A 23,371-nucleotide genomic window follows, 5' to 3' on the forward strand; every position below is an offset into this window, starting at 1 on the left:
GTTTTATTGGAGTTTCTTCCTCCATAATGTTGCGCGCGTCCCTATGCTGCACATGCTTACTTTTTCCCCCACCCCCTTACTTTTTCACACTTGGATTTCATCCACACACACCGCGACTCACCCACCTTCCTTCCTTTTTTACCACAAAAGACAGCAAGAGAAAATATAAAAAATGGACTAAAATCAAGGCTCATTCCTTATACCGAGCCACTACTTTTGTAATACCACTTAGTGCTTTTATCGTCATAAGAAGAATAATGTGTGGTACCCTTACCTCCCAGTCCTTATAAGTTGGGGATCCCTTCCCTTCCCTTTATAAAAAGTAGAAAAACAGAAATATGTGACAATTTCAATACATGACCCACTTCTTATCCAATCTACTCCTTTACACATCACCTGAAATCCAATCTTATTCCTCATCACCAAAAGTCCTAATTTATACTGTATCACCAATACTACATCACCAAAAGTCCTATGCCATAATACATCACCAAGTCCTATTCTATCTATTCCATTGACCTTGTACAACATCCTCTACTTCATCATAGTAGCATTCACATAACCAAATATTTTGTTCACATCACCATATATTACATACCTGTTCCCATTTTGTTATCAGTTGCAAGAGTATCGTCACCTGGGCGTGCTTCGCTTGAGTTTCCCTCCGTTACGAAGTCCGATGCTGGCCTGTAATTCTGGAGCCACGCCCTGCTCCAGTGAGCAGAAATAATTTTTTAAAATGGCTTCTACAAAAGTCACTCAGGATACATGTTTTTTTTTTTATTTAGGAGTCTGATCACTACAGATGGGGGTGGCTGACCTGCCTTGGGCTTTGCAAAGTACGAAGGCAAGAAACTAAGTAACAACTCGGGTCATCACCACTGAAAGTGAACCCCAACTTACAGGAGCACCCCTTTATTATTTTGGGGTACCCCCTGATCACGCTCAAACCAGAATGAATACACCCTTCTAGGGAATTAGGTTCATTAGTCTATCTTGCAAGAGATGACACATTTTAATCTTTACAGATCATGAGGATTGGGGGAATGGCGGAGGACTCTGCCATTTCCGACCAGCATTCTGTCGTCCGTGGCTGGCTCTCAGGCCCTGAAGACTGGTGCTGTGCCTGGAGCTTAAATACTCTTGACTTATTTACTGGATACCGGCAGAACACATCCAAAACTGTTCTTCTTGCCATACAAGGGATTCTGCAAAGTCTTCCTTTCTTCATCATGAGCAATTCCTGGCAGCCATGCTACTTAACATATGAATACCTTACATAGACGCACACTGCTGCCCTGGAGATTTACATTTTTATAACTAATTTGTATTCATACTCCACACATCTTACTCATATTTGTATGAGGTCCTACAATCTCTTTTAAACCTGATTTCATAATTCTGTATGACGTGCCTTGACTCTGTACACTCCTATTCTTAGTCTGGTTGGGCTATTGATGAACAGGAAAAGCTGCCGAGTTACCTCGTGCTCTCTGCCAGCCTGCCTATAAGTACAATTTAACAGTTTTACAAATATATCTACCTAAATAGTTATTTGCACCTTATATTTCTTTTTTCTTCTTTTATTTCATCCTTTAAGGAATTTATTTTTTTATTTTTTTTATAAATGTTTGTTTTCAAATACAGACATAATACTCAACATCAAACATAAAGCCTCCCCCCTCCCCTCCCCGGAAGGATGTTGGAGTCTTTCTGAATGGGGGAACATTATGCACTGAAAATCTCTGTAATTTTAATTTTGTGCTCCATTGCTCCATGTAGTCTGACTACAGGTAGTTTTGGACCATCCCCCATTCCTTTGTGAAGGATCCACCTGTGCCTTGAATTGTGTGGGTTAGCTTTTCCATTGCCATATGGGACCATACCTTCTGGAGCCAAGTGAAAACTAGTGGTGGGTCTCGCTTTTTCCAATTTTGGGCAATTGCTGTCCATGCCGCAATAAGTAGGCCCATAACGCTCCTCCACTGTGACTTTGTGTATTTCCTGCCTTGTCTTTCATTCCACAAAGCCATACCTTTTCCCCCAACTGTTCTGCTTCTGGAAACATTTTCCCCATCTCCGTCCTCAGTTCCGCCCAGAAGCCACTGATTACCTTGCAGTCCCACCAAATGTGTTTCCACGTTCCCAACTCTGCACACCCTCTCCAGCATTGGTCCAAAGCTTGTGGGTACATTATGTGCAGTCTTTCTGGGGTATAATGCCGTTGGGTTAGAACTTTTACCCACATTTCCCTTGTTTCGGCTGAGCGGGTCATTTTTTGGATTTGAATCCACAAGTCTACCCATTGATGCCTTGGGATTTCCTCCCCCAGTGTTTTCTCCCACTTTGACATGTATGCCCACTTGATCTCCTCGTCTTGGGAGTTTATGAAGGAGTATAGCGTTGAGACCCATTTCTTAGCCCCTGAGTTGGTAGTAACATAGGTTTCTTGTTGTCGCCGTTTTAATTGCAGGTGACCCCAGCCAGTGCCTGAGTTGGTCGTATTTGTACTTGTCGCCCTGAGTGAGGTTCATAATGGATTTGCATGCCTCTTATGATCTAATTTCCTCGTCTTGGAACATTTCCCCGATTTCTGTGAACCCCGCTGCTTCCCATTTCTCGAAGGCCCCCTTCTCCATTCCGGGTGGAATAAGGGGGTTCCGACAGATGGGTGTGAAGGGGCCTTCCACCGTGGACATTATACCCCTTCACGTTTGGTCATCCAAAGCCTCTATTGTGGTCTTCATAACTTCACTGATCTGGAGGTTCGGGTGCATGTGCTGTTTAGCTTACCACAATAGCTCCACCAGCGGGGATCTGGCGACTGCTCTATATTGTATTGCCCAGATAGTTTGAGGATCATCCCCCATCCATTCCCAAAGGATCCTGAGCTGCGCCGCCTGAAAGTATTTCTGAAAGTGGGGGAGGGCCAACCCCCCCTCTCGAGTAGGTGCTGTGAGAACCGCCCTGGCGACCCTCAGGGGTTTCCTTTTCCAAATGTAGGATGCTACCGCTTTCAATAGTGCTTTGAAGAACGATCGAGGAACCCTGATTGGGAGTGCCTGGAAATAATACAATAGCCTCGGGAGAATGTTCATCTTGATCGACTGTATTCGGCCCCACCATGAAACTGTCAGGGGGTTCCATCTCTCCAGGTCCCTCCTTATACGTTCTAAGAATGGGGGATAGTTGGCATTGTACAGGAGATTTACCCGGTGTGTTAGTGTTATTCCTAGGTATTTGATCCCTATGTCTGCAATCTTGAGATCTAAAGCTGCTGCTTCCCTTTCTACCTCTTCTCGGTTACCAGCCAGAATCAGTATTTCTGATTTTCTCCTATTGATTTTGATACCAGAGATTACCCCAAAAGACTCTAGTTCTCTAACTGTAGCCGCCAGTGCCCTCACCGGATCTCCTAGTGCTATTAGCATGTCATCCGCATAGTGCTGTGTGCCTGCCATTTCTATTCCCTTAATGTGCGTGGATTCTCTCAGTTTAATTAAGAATGGTTCCAGGAATATTGCATATGGGAGAGGGGAAAGCGGGCATCCCTGCTTCGTACCTCTCGAGATATCCACCCTCCCTGAGACCTCCCCATTGATGGCAATCCTGATTGTCGAAGTATTGTAGTTGGCTCTTATCATTGCTATGTACTGGTCCCCGAAGCCCATGCTTTTTAAGGTTTTAAACAGCAGCGACCACTCAACCCGGTGGAATGCTTTTTCGGCATCAACTGAAAACAGTAATGCCGGTGTCTGTGTGAATTTTAATCCTAACTATCTTTATTTTGTGACCCTCCTCCCCACTGGACTTTTGTAGTGCTTAGAAAACAGTTAACAGAAGTCTTGCCTAATTCTAAAGCGCTAGGAAAGTTTGGAATTGTAGGAAAGCACTAGGCTCCTTCCCAACAAGAAGCTCTGGAAAGGACAACTTCTTCCATTGGGTTAGTGGAACCAACTAACCCCAAGACGAACTTTGCTGGAAGACCTTCCCAAACTCGCTGCACTACTTTGCTGCTGTTGCTGGAACCGAGTGCCAGGGTTTGAGAAATCTGTAGTAGAGTGGAATGCCTTTAAGCCAGACCGAAGCTCAGGTAAGATCCTGAGGACCCTCCCGAAGCAGGACAACCCAAGCTCGACTCACCACACCAGAGTGCTGGACTGAAGGAGTGAAGGAAGCCCATCCAGTGTCCAAGATCTGCAGTGGTGCTATTTGCCAGTATCTGAAACCGCGAAGTGCAGCTGAACTGAAAAGAGCCTGTAGCTGCCTCCGAAGTGCTGTGCAGGAATCCTCCAGACGTCCTCCCTCTTGCCCCCACGACTGAGGCCCAGGAACACAGGATCTGCAAACCTGCAACCAGGACAGAAGCCAGCTGGATCCTCTTCTACCTTGAGGTACTGTTCTGACTCAAGGGTACTTACCTCTTTGCCAGTAGCTTGCTTGTCTCAGTTGAGATTTGCAGTAGCTGCCTTTCTAGAGTTATTCTAGCTATAACTCAGCTTGTGACCCAACAGTGATTTTCTACAACACACTTTCTAACTTTGTGCAATACCTTTTGCTACCCAAGAAGTGCCTCAGCTCCATAGACATTGCTCCAATTGACTTTGGCTTTCATGGCTCCCTGCAGACTCTTCTAGTCCATTGACTTTGATTCTAACTGTCCCTCATAGGTGATATATTGGTTTTGAACTAATATTGCTAGGATAAGGTTTTATCTAGACTTTGTTGGGAGATTGTAAAAGTGGTCACATCCTCTGAGAACCTGTAAACCACCTTCCTTCCTTTAACCTTTCCTTTTTGACCAACATCAGAATATACTAAGTACAAAAGTGATATATAAATGCCATTACTGTCCTAGTTAGTGAAGTCACCTCAGGGATTAGGAAGTGTGTATTAAACATCTCTAAAGAGTGTCTACTCGCTTATCTTGGTTCTAAGAACATATTTTGAACTGTGTTTTTATTGTTGCACATTGCCATTTTTGAAGACTGATTATTTAAAACTGACTGTTAAATATATAAATAATTATTTTACTAGAAAACCTTGAGTGTAAGTGTTATTTGGATACTTGTAATTGTGGATTTTAATGCTACAGCTCTACAGCTCACATTTACCCCTCTTGAGATAAGTCTGGCTGCTCAGTCACGCTACCAACTTGTGTAGTACAGACCTATACCAATAGGTAGGTTACCTAATACCAAGAGGACAAGTGTTGTGTAGTCTCCCACAGGGTTACTACTCCAATTCTTGCCTAACACTGGCTCCCCCTTTTAGCCCAGTGGGGAAGGGAACGGGCCATCAGGTGTGTGTGTGATTCTGATCAATTGCCGGACTTTGCCTGACCCTTCTATTGGGACATGTCAAGTAAACGGCTCTGGTATTCCCCCGGTCCTTTGTGTTGTGCGAAGTGTCGTGTTGGAAAGGGGGGGTGGCAGTGGTTTGGAATGTCCTACGTGAGAGGATGGGGAAAAGGTGTTAAAGGAAGGGGATACCGCGTCTCACCAGTCAGTTTCCCACTCCCCAAGGACCCCCCATCCAGGTGATCCTCCCTGTTAGGCAAGATTGGGGGCAGTACCCTTTGGGAGACTACACCGACTCTGTCCTCCTGGCAATAGGTAACCAAACCTTTGGTATACGTCTGTACTACACAGGTTGATAGTGTGGCTTAGCAGCCAAGCTTATCTCAAGAGGAGTCAATGTGAGCTGTAAGGTAGGCTTACCGGCACACTTGTGATGAGGCCCATCAGCATCCAAGCTCCAACATGAAAAGTTCACAGCAAGCTCCTTTCTTTCATGGACCAACAATAAATGTGCTGCAGTGTTCACTTTTAGCACACCCAGTCCAACTGTTCACATACATCTTCACAATGCTGAATTGTATGGTCAGAGCACTTCTATATGGATTTGACTAGAAAGTTCTAAAAGATCACTGCCAGAAAACGCTGTTCTCCCACCATAACACTCTTGCTGTCCCATGAAGGCTCCAAACCTGCTCTTTTTGCCCAAACTTGAATTTCAAGGTTCCAGATAGTCGATGGGGCCTAACCTGTAGAGGGAAACTAAACACTGAACCTTCCTGTCTGGAATCAGCTATGAAAGGCAGTTTAGAATTCTGAAGAAAAGCCTCACATATGGTCTTAGCCTATCAATGGGAATGTGCTCCTTCTCCATATTGCTTTGTGAAGGCCTCCTGTTCCTGCGCAAGACTGCTTAAGATTTTATATTTTTTCCTAAATTCCTGATTCCCCTATTCAATCCACATGTGAGAAATAAACTTCCATAAGGGCATAAAATCCCTAACTATGACCCCCCTGTATCTGAAACACCCTCCCATCTTATCAGACCTGACACCAGGAAAGCAGAGGCTTTGCATGTGAAATGACTCTATCAAGTGGGAATCAAGCTGAGGAATTCGGAATGAAGAAACAGAAAAACTATTTCATTAGATCGCACAGAATAACTTAAATTGTTTTTTATTTTCTTTATTTCCTTTTTTTCCGTCTTGATTTTAACACCTGGAACAGATTCATGCTATATAATGAAAAAAGGTTTTTGTTAAAATTAGCTCATTAAATGAAAAAAATAAAAAATAAAAAGAAATGACTATAAATATGCAAATCCAGCCCTAAGAGGACAGCAAGAAAGCTAAATGACAAAATGGCCAAAGGACGAGGCAAAGTCTTGTGGCACGGCCATTCTAGAATATATGGTACTCTAAAAGGCATTATGTTGTAAAAGTGCATGCAATAATGTAAAGAAAACTCCAGCCCATCTTTGACATATGATGCAAGTAACCATAAAGTTGTGAAAGACAGCGTTAAAGGGACACAACATATCCCTACCACACCTCAATCTAAGGTGATCTGTGCAGTTTAAAATAAATAAGGAATTTCACAATGTAGGACACAGTCCCCCTACACGATAGTAATGGGGACTGATCAGTGCCTTCCAAACAGATGAGCTTAGAAGTGAACGTTTACATACCTCCAAAGGTCAGGAGAAGTTCAGCAAAATGTTGGGTGCTTAATGCATGTTATTGGCGCGAGAGCAGCAAAAAGATAGTCTTTCTTAACACAGGTATACTTAAATAAGCTGTGAAATTGAGCATGACATAGAAACAATGTGCATGGTCTTAACAATCTGAACTTAAATGTAAAAATTGAATTGTATAATGTGTGTAAACCCTAAAAACGAAGATGGACCCAACTGTGATTCTTAACACTCCCTTATGTTAAATATTGACAACGACTGGATTGAGAGGTCTTTGCCCACCCTCTTTCCCTGTATAACAAATGTCAGTATCTATTTTTTTCTAAAAGCAATGAAATGTTCAGTTGGGCAATATCGACATTTAAAAAAGCAACCTTTATTATAGAAACAAAATTAAATGAATGTGAATTATCCCGTACATCTCACGCAGAAGCTCAAGCTTCTTGCCACTATTTCTCTGAGTCTCTTCTTCAGGTTTATAATGCCAGATCCTGCAGGTGGGCGGAGCCTGGCAGTATTAATATGAAGAAGTGAAAAACATGTGAAGACGGACTATTCCTTTATGCTGGTTGCTTGTTTTTCCTCTTTTGTGCTCTGGAGGGTGCTGCATACATTACCCCTGGCCCTAGCCCTGCTTACTCCGCTTGATTGCTATTCACCTCATCAGGATAGCGCGAAAGGCTTGACACTGAACATCTGGCAATAGATGGAGGTTGCTTTGCGAAGGAGGTGTCATTATTTCCTGGTTTGGGAGTTGGCCTCCATCCCATACTATAGGCTGTCATTGTCAGTTTTCCCCAAAAATTGTCTTAATTCATCTTTGTGAGGTTGATGATTTGTTCTTCCATAGAATGGAGCTCTCCTGGAATTCCTAGACGTGTTGTCACCTTTTCCTCCAGTGGTGTCGGTGTTCCCTCTGACCTTTGAGCATCTGAAGCAGGTAAGTGTAGTAATTACTACACAGTGAGGCGGAGGAGGGAGGGCGCTGCAGGTCCAATTATGGAAGAAGCCAATCTAGTGCAAGGAATAGTCAAACTAGGTCTGTACGTGAGAATTGAAAATTGCTGGGGCACCATGTTAGCTAGAACAGTGTGCAACTGCTGAATTCTGCACCCCATGTAATTTACCTGTTACAAAAGAGTGTACCCATTATGCTGCAGTAAGGTTCACAATAAGACAATCTCCATCACACTTGCTCTTTCTTGCAGGTAATTGATCTGTATGTTGCGTGCAAGTTGCTCCTCCTTATTCATGCAAGCAATATATTTCCTTTCCTATAACATGCTGGCATTATTACATAGACTGCCGGTCTATAAAGCAGCAATGTCTTCAATAAGTGCCTGAGGAATGTAGCTATGTTGCTTAGAATGCTATATCCTTGCAAGATGAAGATGGTATACACTTGTTTTTTAAATTTAAAATATCTGTAGATAAGAATTGTAGTTATTATGTGAAGCTGTATTGCACCCATTGTGGGTCCCATAGTTCACTATAAGAATGCTGAGATTTAAAGGGGATGTGGGGGTGGGGGGGGGTCATTGGGTCAATGAATGGTGGCAATCGCTGTGATCTTGAAAGTAGCATGCGTGTAGGGATTTATATTTGGAACCGTAAATGGAAGTGTAATTGCCCACCTAGATTCAATATGGGCTGACTCTTGGACATAAAAGCTCAGGGAACAACATGCCTGGCTTCCATTTCCACAGCTCTGCCGCTTAGCATTCCCCACCTAGTCTGGAGAAGGCCACCTTGCATGCCTGTATTCCCTTTTTGGGGCATTTCATTTGTGGGGTGAGCTCATAATTTAGGGCGCTGTTGCCATGTGGTTGATGTCATTGTGCTGCTTCTAAGGGCTAACCAGTGTTGTCTGAGGAGACCGGTATCTGACTTGCACTTCTGTTTCTGTTACAGTATTTCGGATTCGTACTATACCGGACCAGGTTCCCTCTAGATGTCCTCAAGCCCACACCGCTGATGGCCCCACGCAATGCGGTGCATGACCTGGGCTATGTGATGGTCAAAGGGGTAAGGCATTGTAACTGAAAATGATATGGTGAGCAGGGCAGGGCCTGATGAAGGTACAGTGTACGCAGTAAGGCTGGGTGAATTGGTTAAGTCACACTGATAATTCCAAGGCATGGTTCACTATGAACAACATATCCAGCGGAGAAATGCAGAGTGGATGTCATGTTAATCCACGTAAGTAATGGTGAACAGGGAAGTGTATGGTGAATGCAGTAAAGTCTGGTGACTGGGAAATGGCGGGTGACGGGCATAAGGGCAGGAGTGCTAGTCACACCATGCGTATCGGGGAGAAGAATGGTGATTGGGCAAGGCATAGAGAACGATGTACAATGTGCAAACATGAGAAGGCAGGGGGGATGGGAGAGTTGACTACATTTATTCATGGCACACCAAACTGTCTGTTGTGTTGTGAATAGTGCAATACATAGTGAACATGCTAAGGTATGTCGATTATGATATGACATGAGAGACAGTGTGGTGTATGGGCATGGGAACAATGACATGGGTGAGCTGAGCAGAATGGGTAAAGTGTGGGTAATATAGTTGGTGGTTCTCACTTGGGCTATTATATTCTTTCCTTGCATGGAAACAGCGTCTCTGTGGATCTCCAGATGTCACCATCCTTTCCCTATAGGTCCTCAGTTTCTCTTCTGTAGTCAACAATATCCCGCTCTTTCTGGGATTCTTTCCTTGCTCCACCTTTTCCATCCCTCTCCCTACCTCTCTGAGATTATCTGCCTCCACATACCTCTCCCCACCTCCCTATTTCTGTGCTTCTTTATCCTCCACCAATCCCTCTGGGTCCCAGAGCCAGTTAAACATTACTTACACAGCTCAGGTTATTGGACTTTTCACTTCAAGTATTTGTGTACACCATCAATTACAGGTTTGAATGACAGCCTTTTCCTTCACTGCCGATACATTGGCTAATGTTTAATTGGGTACAAATAAAATCAGTACAGCATTTAGCAGTGAGAGGAATTACTTCACTAGTGCTTCATAAAAAAGTGATATTGTTATATTAAGAGTTGATGGAAGTTTGCTCTTCATGTCTTTCTTTTAGTATCTGGTGGCCACTGTTGATTTCCAGCAGCAAGGTAAAACCTAATTGTTTTCAGAATACATTCAGATCCCACTCAGATGACAGTTCATTTTTGTGGGCACCGCCTTCCTTGAGACCCTTCTGGAAACTTTCTCTGCTGAATTCTCACTAGAAAGTGAAAACAGCACTTAAGCCCACACACACTCTGCATGCACTCCCCTTTCCGTCAAGATGGAAAGTGCAACCTCACTTTCAACAGAACCACATAATGGCAATATCACATATTCATTCAAAATCTACACTTGGGCTAACCCTTGAGTCACTGTGCTGATCATTTCTAAAAACAGTTCCATTCAGTGAACTCTGTGGAGAATCCTGCGGATCCCCCACTAAAATCCTACCTAGAGTCTCCTCCCAGGGGGCCAAGAGAGGGCAGACGCTCCCTGATCCCAATCCAGGGGAGGGGTGGGTACTGCGGGAGGATCACCTCGGTGGAGACAAGGCCCAGGGTAGTGGGCAGACTTTGCAGGGTGAGACACCGTATTTCTCCTTGGAGAGGGATACTCTTACCACTGGGATGAAGGAGGAACTGGCTTATTGTCATTTTGATATAGCTCAACCTCCTATTAAGGATGGAATAATTACACTCCAAAGGTATAATCCAACAAAGTGTTGTATTCAAAGAAAAGGTATTTGGTACCTCTAAAATCAAATATCACCCCCCCCCCCAACGCCATAAGTATACCAAACCGAATGACAGGAATGCAGCCTTTTCTATTCTATTTCTAAAAAGGTTAAACCCTACAACCCTACACTCCTTCTTTTAACAACATCAGAGGAAATAAAATCACTGTTCAAAATAGTAAAGAAGTAGGACAACTGAATTTCCTTAAAATAGACTACATGTCCCTGAATCCCTCATGGACTGTGACGAAGGAGAGGCCCAAAGTGGCATGTATGGTTAAAGGACAGGCAGGCCAGCCTAACAGCCCTTGGCATGGTCAGGCAATAAACACTAAGGGCCTGCAACTGAAACCAATTGCCTCACCTGAGAGGCATAAAAAGCTGCAGCAGGAGGGGGCTGTGGAAAGAAGCAGGAGCTGGAAGGTTGGCAGAAGCTGAAGAAGCAGACCACGAGGCTGGCAGTTCACTAGGAAGTGTGACCACAGAAGGGACGCCGGAGCAGAATAAGAGCATATTTCACCTCCAGGATCTGAGTTGGTCCTGTGCTCACAAACCCAGTTTGGCTGTGGCAGCATTGGAAGAGGCTGGAAGAAACAGGCAGTCTTTCCAGGTGCGCCTAATTGCTGTGAATGCAGAACTGAGGTTGTGCATCCACCCAAGTTCCGTGTGCAGAAGAAAGCTGAAGGGAAGCTGGAAGGCTCTCCTTTCATGAGGCTGACTCGGAAACACCCGTGCAGCAGAGGGGTGGGGGTCCCAAGAGTGCCTATAGCTGTAGCAGTAGCAGTAGAAGAAACCAAGCCGGGAAGCAGAGGCAGCCCGCAGTCGCGAAGATTGTGGAGTCGGTAAAGGCAAGCTCTGTACTCCACACCATCAAGAATATCTTGCTGGTAACTGTAGCCAGTTTATTTTATACTTGCATGCACATAAAAGCGAGTCAAAGTTGTTAAGAGAAGTGGGAAGTCCTTCTAACAAAGGAATTGTATCACACGCGTATATAAACAAAGCGCGTGAAGAGAAGCATCTATTTTCCCCAGTGTTAGATATAACCTGTTACAGAGCTGTTGCATGTCTCTCGTTAAAGAAGAAAATGTTGCTGGTAACCCTAATGAAGCCAAATTTTTCTTTCCTGCAGTATTACAAATATATTCAACATCAGAAGAGGTCGCTCATGAAACAGTGTTCCCGATTGCCTTGGAAGCTTAACGCTGACCGAAAGGTGGCAACGCTTATCCTTTTGAAGTGGAATTTCAACATCCGAACGAAATTGCGTACACCTAATTTTATTTCCATTAAGAAACTTGCCACTTGTAATATACCGAAGATTGTTGTAGAAGTGGCTGAAGCTGAATTAAGAGCAAGTATTACTGAAGCCAGTAGACCAAACTCGGTTAAAGTGAAACCAGCACATTTAAGAACGAAACATCACTATTTTAAAGTCGCTAATGCTATTGTAACCCCAGGTCCTCTGATACGAGGGTGACAAGGGGGACAAGGTTGTCCAAGGCTGAAACAGCGGCACTTGTCACGACCCTCAGCCCTGATCCCCACTGGCAAGCCCATTGGCCAGGTGGAATCAGGACTCGGATCTCAAATAAGGCCTGGCATCTACTTCTCAGGCCCTCTTGGGCTCATACACAGTGAAAGACATCTGGTCAGGGAAATACTTTATTTAGGCTTTCATCCAACATGGAGGCATCCACATAGCTTGATTCCTAAGAACCAAGCTATGCGGTATAGTGTTTTGGGTGTGGTGGCCTAGGGACTACTTTACCTGGACTACTTTGCAGAGGTTATTTAAACCACACCCGAACAAGACAACACGCTTCGCGTTACTTTGCAGCTAGCAACGTGACGCTCACCGTGTCCAGCTTACTCACGAGCCTGGGAAATCAGAACCTGCAGAAAGACAAAAGGACATCATTAGCAGCAGCATCTTACCTGCGATCTCCATCCTTCACTGCTCGCAGCTCCTGGGTAGCTCTGTTGGACCTGCGTTCCGCCTGGACCAAAGGACCTGAAAAGGAAGAAAAGACATAATTATAGGAGGTATTAGAGACATTTCAACCACAAATTGCTTAAAATACTTTCCTGGCTGATTGCCTTTCGGCCGGCATCGCTCCGGCAATCCACACGGACTGGGAGCACACCGCAACCTACGAAAAAACGGGAAAACACAGGTCAGTGAAGACAAGACATCGCAGCGTTGCGCAAAGCGCTTACTTACCGCATCATAGCGCTTATTGTGCGTCATCATTTACCGGTGAGGCCCATCTTAGCCATTTCGCCACGCGGACGTGCCGCACATCTAAGGGAGATAAAAAGAGACATTATCAAACAGAGAAAGGCATGCAAGAATAACAACTCAATAACCAGCATTAAGACCTACCTGAAAGACATTACTTTGGCCGCTGTCAGTGAAGTAACTGGACCGCACACGCCCATGAAAGACAAAGCGCCCCTGCCCAGAAAGCAGGACAGAGAGCTTGCCAACTTCTACAACAAGGCGGAACTTCCACCGAGAACCATACCAGGGAATCACTGAGAAGGATACCAGCTACCAAATGGCTGGGTGGCGTCCCCGTGGATACCAGTTGAGCGTAACAGAACACGAAGCCTACCATAACTAATCCACCCGGGCGCCATGGAGACATCGGAAATTCACCAATTGGCCCATTTGTGCGGGGACCCTCGTTCCGAGGTTCATTCTGCCCGGCAAGAGACTAATGCACTCTGAAGAGACCTAATAGTGACCAAAGATCGCACCGAGGAGATCGTAGACAGTTCTTGCAATCACAGGCAAGACAGACTCCTCTGCCTGGGGGAAATCCATCGATGCAAAATCCCACCTCCTCATCTTTTACCCCTACTCCAGTACAGATCACGTTACCTGGAACAGTTCCCCTGGCACCACCAGAAAGGTTTTCAGGCGACCCACGGATGTATGCAGCATTCATAAATCAGTGTCGCCTTCATTTCCTTTGTCGCCCTGGAGCATTTCCAAACAACCAAGCTCGGGTAGCTTTTGTCTTATCATACTTGAGTGGAAGCGCAGTGGATTGGTCGGTGCCGTTGGTGACCCATGATGATCCACTGTTACATGACTATGGGGGGTTCCAGAGAGAAGTGGAAACACTTTTTGCTCGCCATATCCAGGAACAAGCAGTTCACAACAAACTCTTATCCCTCCGGCAGGGGAATCAGGACTTATTGACGTACATTGCTACCTTTAATAGACTGGTTGCGAAGCCAGGTGGCCAGAAAACAAAAGAACCACGTTATACCATCAAGGGTTGCGAGGCGAACTAAAAGACGTCTTAGCCGAGGTAGTTGATCCCCCCCAGAGACTGTACCGAATTCATAAATCTGGTCGTGCAGCTAGATCACCGGTTGCAGGACCGAAAAGCAGACCTGTCCAAAACAGACTCTCGCGTGGTTTATGTTCGATCAAGGGACAACGCACCACGGGTACCAGAAAACGCTGTAGAACCCATGCAGATCGGAGGGATACGACCTCCATTAACAAAACAAGAGCGGGATAAAAGACGACAACAACAACTTTGTTTGTATTGTGGAAAACCAGGACATTTCCTGAAGGACTGCCTAGTAAAACACCCAAGGAGAACAGTCTGGGCCACAGAAAAGGATGAAGTTAAGGAATCGGAAAACTACCAAGCTCGGCAACCGTAGAGGTCAGTTTGTCGAGTGAGAAGAAAGAGCCACCGACCTCGCACTTTGCAGTACCAGTGATCTTAATAAACCACCAACGGTCATCAAAGATGCATGCCATAGAAGCGTACATCGACAGCGGAGCAGTTGGCAATTATATTGATCAAGAGCTGGCAGCAGAGATGGGCTTCCTTTATGTTGCAAGTCAACCAGGGACAAGGTAACTACCGTGGATGGGACATAAATCGCCTCCGGTCCAACCTTGCTGTGCCAGGATGGACATCAGGAGTGTATTTCGTTCGATCTCATTAAGGCACCTCAGTTCCGGTTAATACTAGGGATGCCATGGTTACTTGCTCACAACCCTTTGATAGACTGGTGGGCATGGAAATTAACCTTCCCCGGCAACTGCTCCCCGGCATGCTATTATCCAGAGCCGGAACCCGACTTCTGTATCTCTAGGAGTAACTAATACCTTGCCACATGAATACCACGATTTTCAGGATGCATTCCAAAAGGACCAGGCTAACACATTGCAGCCGCACAGGCCATATGACTGTCAGATTGACCTTGTTCCTGGTGCACAAATCCCTTGCGGCAGGATCTACGCTCTCACCGAACCAGAAAACCTTCATTTAAAATCCTATTTAGACCAGTACCTTGCAAACGGATTTATCTGCCCATCAAAGTCCCCGGCAGCCAGTCCTTTGTTCTTTGTACCGAAGAAAGGAGGGGACTTGAGAACCTGTATTGATTACCGCGCAATAAACCAGATCACCGTGAAGAACCGCTACCCCTTGCCACTTATCCCTGAAATGCTGACCAAGTCAAAGATGCCCGGATTTATACCATATTGGACCTTCGAGGAGCGTACCATCTGGTCCGAGTTAGAAGAGGAGTTGAGTGGAAAACCGCTTTCCGTACCAAATATGGCTTGTATGAATATCAAGTCATGCCTTTCGGGTTGTGCAACGCTCCCGCAGCATTTCAATATTTCATGAATGACGTCTTGAGAGAATGGATTGACGTTTGCGCCTTAGTGTACATAGACAACATCTTAGTGTACTTAGCCTTGAAACAAGATCATATCAAGCATGTTCGTTCAGTCCTCACCAAGCTCCGTCAACATCGTTTATATGCAAAGCTTGAGAAATGATTTTTTCACGTCACCGAAGTAGAGTTTCTTGGTTTCATCCTTACGCCAGGAGGCATCAGAATGGATGTTCACAAAGTAAACGCCATTCTAAAATGGCCATCACCAACATCTCTGAAAGGGATACAGAGCATGCTGGGCTTTGCGAACTTCTACCGCCGGTTTATCCCAGACTTCTGTCAGGTTGTGCATCCGATCACTGTACTGCTACGAAAAAACAATAAAAGGTTTGCTTGGACCGAAGAAGCGGAAAAAGCTTTTCAGGAACTGAAAGGAAGATTTATCTCCGCCCCAATCCTGCGACATCCTCGTCCAGACCTCCCTTATGTCATGGAAACTGATGCTTCCAGTATGGCAATGGGAGCTGTCCTTTCACAGAGGGACCCAGAAACTGGCCAGCTGCATCCTGTGGCCTTCTGGTCAAAAAAGTTCTCGCCTCCGGAGATTAATTATGCCATCATGGACAAAGAACTCCTGGCCGTCAAATCCGCTTTCAAGGCGTGGTGACACTATCTTCTGGGGGTTAGACACACCATTACAGTCATCACAGACCACCGAAACCTGCAATATCTCAAAACAGCCAAGGCCCAGTCCTCGCGCCAGTTGCGGTGGGCCCTTTTCTTTGCCGAATATGACTATGTAATCACGTTTCGACCAGGGATCAAGAATGGAAAGGCTGATGTCTTATCTTCTATGGGCATCAATGAAACGGTATATACAACCCCAGACCCAGTACCTATCATACCTGAAGACAAACTCTTGGGCATCACGACAGCCTTAACACAAGCAGAATTACGAAACAAAATTCGACGGGCGATGTACTCTGATGCTTTCCTCGCATGGCAACTCAAGGAGAACAATATTGCATCAAGAATCAATTGCCCTTCTTTAGAGACTGGCCATATGTACCCAAGAAGGACACCCTGCGATCGCCAAAATCTTAGCTAAAGTGAAACAGAACTTTTGGTGGCCTACCTGGCGTAAGGACGTCGTCCAGTATATTCAATCTTGCGGTGTCTGCGCACAAAATAAATCACAAAAACAAAAACCATCGGGTCTCCTACAACCATTGGACATATGGCACAGTCTCTCCCTTGACTTAATCACTGATCTGCCTCCCAGTCAAGGGTTTAACACCATTCTTGTAGTCGTTGACTTATTCTCTAAAATGGCACACTTTATTCCTATCAAAGGCCTCCCAGACACATCCACCTTAGCAAAAGTGTTTCTGGAGGACATTGTTATGCTACATGGCTTCCCATCAGTTCTGGTCTCTGATCGAGGCAGCCAGTTTGTATAGTTTGTATCCAACTTTTGGAGAAAATGTTGTGCAATGGCGCAGATTGACGTCCGGTTATCTACCAGTCACCATCCCCAAACGGACGGCCAAACCGAGAGGACCAATCAGACCCTCGAGCAGTATTTACGGTGCATGCTGCACCATGAATTAAGAGATTGGAAAGACTTACTTTGGATAGCCGAGTATGCATAAAACAATTCCGTACATTCTAGAACAGGACAAATACCTTTTTACACCCTGTATGGCAGGCATCCACGTACCTCAGAACTCGATTTTCCAGCCAGCTTGGAAATGCCTGCAGTAAAGACTCTCCACACAACCATCACTCAGGCTTTCAGAAAGGCGAAGGAACATCTCATTCAAGCTAAGGAAAAGCAAAAGCACTTCGCCGACCAAAGTCGGAAAAAGGCCCCAGACTATCAATTGGGAGACAAGGTTTAGTTAGCCTCCAAAATTTGTACCCATCAAAGGGAACCAGAATTTTCCATCCACGATACTTAGAACCCTATCCCATCAAGGCCATTATCAACCCGGCAGCCGCCAAATTGGACTTACCACCTAATCTACAAATCCATCCGGTATTTCATGTGTCCCCCTTAAAACCAATGCAACCCGGTACACGAATTGAGACACCACCAAAACCCATACTTATTGATGGAGAACCTGAATTCGAAGTTAAAGGCATCCTGGACTCTAAATACTCTAGAGCCAAGTTATACTATCTCGTCGACTGGAAGGGATTTGGACCCCAAGATAGATCCTGGGAGCCCAGTGAGAACATCCACGCACCACGTCTGATCAGGAAGTTTCATTGGAACTTCCTAACTAAACCTGGACCAGACAGGAGAAACACTGTGGGAGGGGCCTTGGGGGGAGTGCTGTCATGACCCTCAGCCCTGATCCCCACTGGCAAGCCCATTGGCCAGGTGGAATCAGGACTCAGATCTCAAATAAGGCCTGGCATCTACACATTGAAAGACATCTGCTCAGGGAACTACTTTATTTAGGCTTTCATCCAACATGGAGGCATCTACATAGCTTGATTCCTAAGAACCAAGCTATGCGGTATAGTGTTTTGGGTGTGGTGGCCTAGGGACTACTTTACCTGGACTACTTTGCAGAGGCTATTTAAACCACACCCGAACAAGACAACACGCTTCGCGTTACTTTGCAGCTAGCAACGTGGCGCTCACCGTGTCCAGCTTACTCACGAGCCTGGGAAATCAGAACCTGCAGAAAGACAAAAGGACATCGTTAGCAGCAGCATCTTACCTGTGCTCTCCATCCTTCACTGCTCGCAGCCCCTGTGTAGCTCTGTTGGACCTGCGCTCCGCCCGGACCAAAGGACCTGAAAAAGGAAGAAAAGACATAATTAAAGGAAGTACTAGAGACATTTCAACCACAAATTGCTTAAAAGACTTACCTGGCTGATCGCCTTTCGGCCGCCATCGCTCCGGGAATCCACACGTGCTGGGAGCACACCGCGACCTACGAAAAAAGGGAGAGAACACAGGTCAGCGAAGACAAGACATCGCAGAGCTGCGCAAAGCGCTTACTTACCACATCATAGCACTTATTGTGCGCCATCATTTACCGGCGAGGCCCAGATTAGCCAGTTCACCATGCGGACGCTCTGCACATCTAAGGGAGATAAAAATAGACATGATCAAACAGAGAAAGGCATGCAAGAATAACAACTTAATAAACAGCAATAAGACGTACCTGAAAGCCATTACTTGGGCCGCTGTCAGTGAAGTAACTGGACCGCACACGCCCACGAAAGACAACACACCCCTGCCCAGAAAGCAGGACAGAGAGCTTGCCAACCATACCAGGGAATCACTGAGAAGGATACCAGCGACCAACTGGCTGGGTGGCGTCCCCGTGGATACCAGGTAAGTGTAACAGCACTACAGCTGAGGGGCAACTACTGGAGGAAAAAGATATGACATTTAATACAATCTGCAGAGCTGAGACTATTTAAGTCGAGAAGAAACAGTCTGGAAGCCAAAGACAGATTTTCCGGTAGCTGCAAGACAGAAGGAAAGGCAAAGAGGTTGCCCTCTCTTGTCATACAAGGGCGAAGCGTGCCTTGTCCACCTGTAGAGGTCGAAGAGTCTTGGTGAAGTTGCCTGAAGTAAAGACAGATTAAGTTGCTTGAAGTAAATACAGATGTTGTACCATCTGCAATACCAAGGGAAAGGCAAAGAGACTGCCCTCTCTTACCATACAAGAGAGAAGAGTGTCTTGCCCACCTATAGAGTTCGAAGAGTCTTGTGGAATTTGCCTAAAAGTATAAGCAGCTGTAGAACTGTGGTGGTTGATACCTTTGTCAGATCTGTATCAATTGAATGTAGAAGAAGCAGAAGTCGACTGTGGAGTAAGGGAGTCTCCTCTCACAGTATCATTGGCAGATGGGAGTTGCTAGAGAAGGAGCAACCCCTAAGCAGAAGCATCCTGACCACTGTATTTAAAGACGCTGCAGAAGTTGCAAGAAGAAGAGATGTTGCTAAGCAGAAGTGGTACTTTGTGTTAATCTTGACCTATTCTTTCCTGGAAGGTTATCCAGGAATACCATTGGTACTGTTTTCTTTGTGGAACGGAAAAGGAATCTTTTCACCAGGCAAAGAAGGAACTATTACCAGTGGATTTTTATTTGTGTAAAGATCTGTTTCTTTGGCACTTTGCAAGACTTGATTTAAGACTTATTTTCTTAGAAGAAATTGACTTTGTGACATTCTTGGGGAGCAAGATCTTGCCAGGACAAGTAGAAGTCATCCAAGACACTAGTTGTTTAGTAACCTTTCATTTATGTTGTTTCTATGTTGCTTTAAATGTTTCTATTTATTTCTTTATTTTGTCATTTATATAGCGCACAAAGCCCTGAGGTAACTAAGCGCATTTAGCTTAAGAAATTGGTTAAATTGGTACTTGATACATAGAGTTACAATCAAATGCAGTCCGTCACAGTAGTAGCAAGTTACAGGTTGCAACATTATCGTACATTATTTACAGATCTGCCAACACCATGCTTTGTTGCTAATTGCAAAGAGTTGCAGTCCAGCACCATGGTAGCAGGTTACAAGTTGTATCATTATCATAGATTATTTACAAATTTGTTAACACTGAAAAAGTGAGGTGTAAGGTGAGGGGGGTGATTTAGTTGCAGATCCCCTGAGTGAAGAGGTGCGTTCGCAGTTGTTTGCGAAAGGTCCAGAATGAGTTTTCTGCTCTTCGTTTGGTGGGTAGGTGTTAGGCAAGATTGTATGCAGTACCCTTTTGGGTGCACTACAACAACCCTGACCTCCTGGCAATAGGAACCCAACCTTTGGTATAAGTCTGTACTACACAGGTTGGTAGTGTGGTCGAGTAGCCAGGCCTATCTCAGGAGAGGTCAATGTGAGCTATAGGGGAGTTACACAGAGATTCACAGTGACAACTATTTAAATAAACTATTACACACAAGGTTTCTTGATTAAACAAGTATTCATTTATTTAACAGTCAGTTAGAATAAGCCTTCTTCAGAAGGGAGCAATGTAAAGCAACACAAAAATATACTTTAAAAATACATACTCTTAGCTTTCTAAATCACCAAATACCCATTTGGGATGGCACACAGACACTTCCTATACCCTCAGGTGACTTCAATAGCTAGGGTGCTGTTGATATTAATGTATCACTGTTGCATTTAGAATAATCTTGAGAGGAGTGTCAAAGAAAAGAGGGTTCAGAATAAAACAAGTATTCACACAATTATTCTTAACCCGGTAAGTACTTTCAGTAACCCCCCAATGCAAAGTCAGTTAACCCTTTCCTGGAAGGAATGAAAAACACATATGCAGAGGAGAGAAAAGTCATTCAGGGAGCCAGGCCAGCCAATGTTTAGGTAGCAAAGGTCAAGGTGAACTGAAGCACTTGCAGGTGGGTAAAAGTCTTGCACAATGTTTTTAGAAAATCTTGGTAGAAAAAGTAGACTCAAATGTAGGGTCACAAGCTGCTATGCCTGTTAGTAGAAGATGCAAGAAACTACAGGAGCAACCAAGGCAAGTCCCAACTGAGATCAAGCAAGATTGCAAGACAAGAGGTACGTTCTCTTAGACTGTACAGTACCTTTAGGTTGAAGGAAAGTGCAGCAGGCAACTTCTGTTCCTGTGCAGCTCTGCAGATTCTGTTGTTCCTGGGCCTCAGTCGTGGGGACAAGAGGGAGGACTTCTGGGGACTCCTGCTCTGCAACGGGACGGTCAGCATCCGCAACCGGCAATCTTCAAGCAAGTGGCACTTCAGTGTTTCAGCTCCTCGCGTCTACCGCAAATAGCACCAACGCGGCGACTGGCTGTCGAGATGGGCTTTCCTTGCCTCTGGGGTCCCGCATTCTGTTGAGGGGGCTCCAGCTCGGTCAGTCCTGCATCCTTGGAGTCCGGAGGATATTCCTGGAACTCTTAGCCAGCTTAAAAGCAACACACATGATCTGGTGTTCCTCTCCCTGGCTATTCGGTTCCAGCAGCGACTGCAGTGGAAATTCAACCAGCTTTCAGAGGATGTCCAGGTGGCTTATTTTGGAATTGATTGGTCTCACCAACTCAATGGGAGTAGTCGTCCTGGCAGGGCTTCTCTAGTCGAAACAAATTTGCAGCTTCAGCACAGAAGCAGGGCTTCACCAGGCAAACCAAAGGTGCAGGAGTTGCAGCAGGCGTCTCTTCCAAGTTCTTCTTCAGATTCCTTCGTTTAGCGGTCGACTCCAAGCCAAAAGCCTTGCCTTTTATGCAGGTTTCTCCCATTTATTCCAGCCTAGCTGTCAATCTACCAGCAGGGTGGCTGTCCTTACCGGACAGCCAGCCGGCCAATCACCTAAGAGTGCATTCCTGTCTCCTAGGACACTAAGCACAGGGAGTTCGGGCACCTCCCTCGCTTCCTGCCCACGCCAGATAGCCTGGAGCCAGAGACGGGCTTCACTTGTGAATTCTGCCAAAGACAAAATGAGCAAAGGGACCAAACCTGGTTTGGCTCGCAGAGTAAATCTCAAGAAGGACCTTTCCACAAAGGAATGGCGAAAAAAGAAGACCAGGGCCATTTTGACAACAATGGCACCTATGGGTGCTTTACTGTGACTGCGAACGCAGCCCGCGGTAAAAACCCACAATGGTAGTAAAAAGTAAACCACTGCCACCAGCCATTCATCGAGGAAAGGGTGACATAACATTGTTACATGGTATCCTAAACAAAGGGGATACTAAGTAACCCCTCCAGCATCCTTTTGTAAGATAGTGTGTGCTTGGTCTAGAAAGTTAAAAATGTAAGTAAAGTCAATTTCACTTTACTGCTGTTGGAAATAGTAGTTATCCAAGAGTAAGGTATTTAAATCTCTGGGAAATCTGAAAGACTTCCCTATGCCATTGCACTGAAGGGGCTGTGGAACACAATGTAAAAGATGATGCTTATGGAGTTTGTCAAACTCCACAACCAAAAGAAAGCACAGTGTTCAAAATCACATAAACATACATGAGAGAGTGGGGAAAAATGTCTCGCTCTCTCCAGGTTAAAAATGAAAAAGTCCTAGAGTCCAGCAAAAGTGCTGAGGGTCTCTAAGGTAGAGAGGAAGTAGCACATTTCTGTATCAGTAGGGCATTCCATTATTTCGCTGCTATTGCGGGGAAGCTGTTACCCCCTGCTTTTTGTAATTTGAATCTGGGATTGGTTAGTAGGTTCAGGTTGGCTGACCGCGTGGCCTGAGATGTGGCCACTTTGTCTGCAATATATCTGGGTGCTGTTTTGGACAGACATTTGTGTGTGAAGGTGAGAGCTTTGCATTCGATGGGTTCTTGCACTGGTAGCCAATGAGCATTATGTCTAGTAGTAGATGTGTGGGTGGCTTTGGGAATGTTGAGTGCCGCTCTCAAGGCTTTGTTTTGAAGAACCTGAAGTTTTTTTATGTTTTGGGAGTTGGTACCTGCGTAAGGTAATCCAGTGTAGTTAAAATGAGGGCTCTGGCTAGAGTAATGCAGCTATCCGATGACAAGAAGGGTCTTCATGCGTTAATGACAAGTGTAGGCTGTTGCTGACGCAGTGACGTTCAGTTGTTTCGCTAGGGTGAGAGATAAACTCAAGGGTTTTCATTTCCTTGGACACTTTTATAATGTTACCATCAATGTTAAAAGTTCTACAGGCGTTGTTTAGTTTAATGAGCCGTTGTTGTGAGCCTATGAAGAGCAACTCAGTCTTATCGTCGTTAAGGCATAGACCATGATGAGCCATGCAGGCTTGGATGGTCATATAAATGGAGTTGAGTGTGGCAGAGTCTGAGTCATGGTCGCCTGTTATGGGGATGAGGATTTGGGTGTCGTCTGCATAATTGTTATAGGTGACACCCAAATCATCAAGACGGTCAAAAAGAGGTTTGGTAAAAATGTTGTATAGCGTTGGCGAGACGCAGGAGCCTTGAGTTGCTCCGCATGTGATTGGGGTGGTTGAGCTTCTGCCGTAGGGGAGAAAACTCTTGTGGTTCTGTCTGAA

At 45.2% G+C, this 23,371-nt stretch overlaps 1 protein-coding gene across 1 annotated transcript in view; it reads left to right on the forward strand.

Moving 5' to 3' along the window:
• LOC138489231 (beta-galactosidase-like) overlaps positions 1–23,371 on the forward strand; it is a 797,092-nt gene that overhangs the window by 663,021 nt on the left and 110,700 nt on the right. The window contains exons 13-14 of the mRNA XM_069616908.1: positions 7,841–7,930; positions 8,902–9,015. Coding sequence (XP_069473009.1) covers positions 7,841–7,930; positions 8,902–9,015 — 204 coding nt within the window. The remainder of the gene's footprint in view (positions 1–7,840; positions 7,931–8,901; positions 9,016–23,371) is intronic.

This window comes from Ambystoma mexicanum, chromosome 9 (assembly GCF_040938575.1).
Source record: "Ambystoma mexicanum isolate Mex_15411 chromosome 9, UKY_AmexF1_1, whole genome shotgun sequence".
NCBI classification, from domain to species: Eukaryota; Metazoa; Chordata; class Amphibia; order Caudata; family Ambystomatidae; genus Ambystoma; species Ambystoma mexicanum.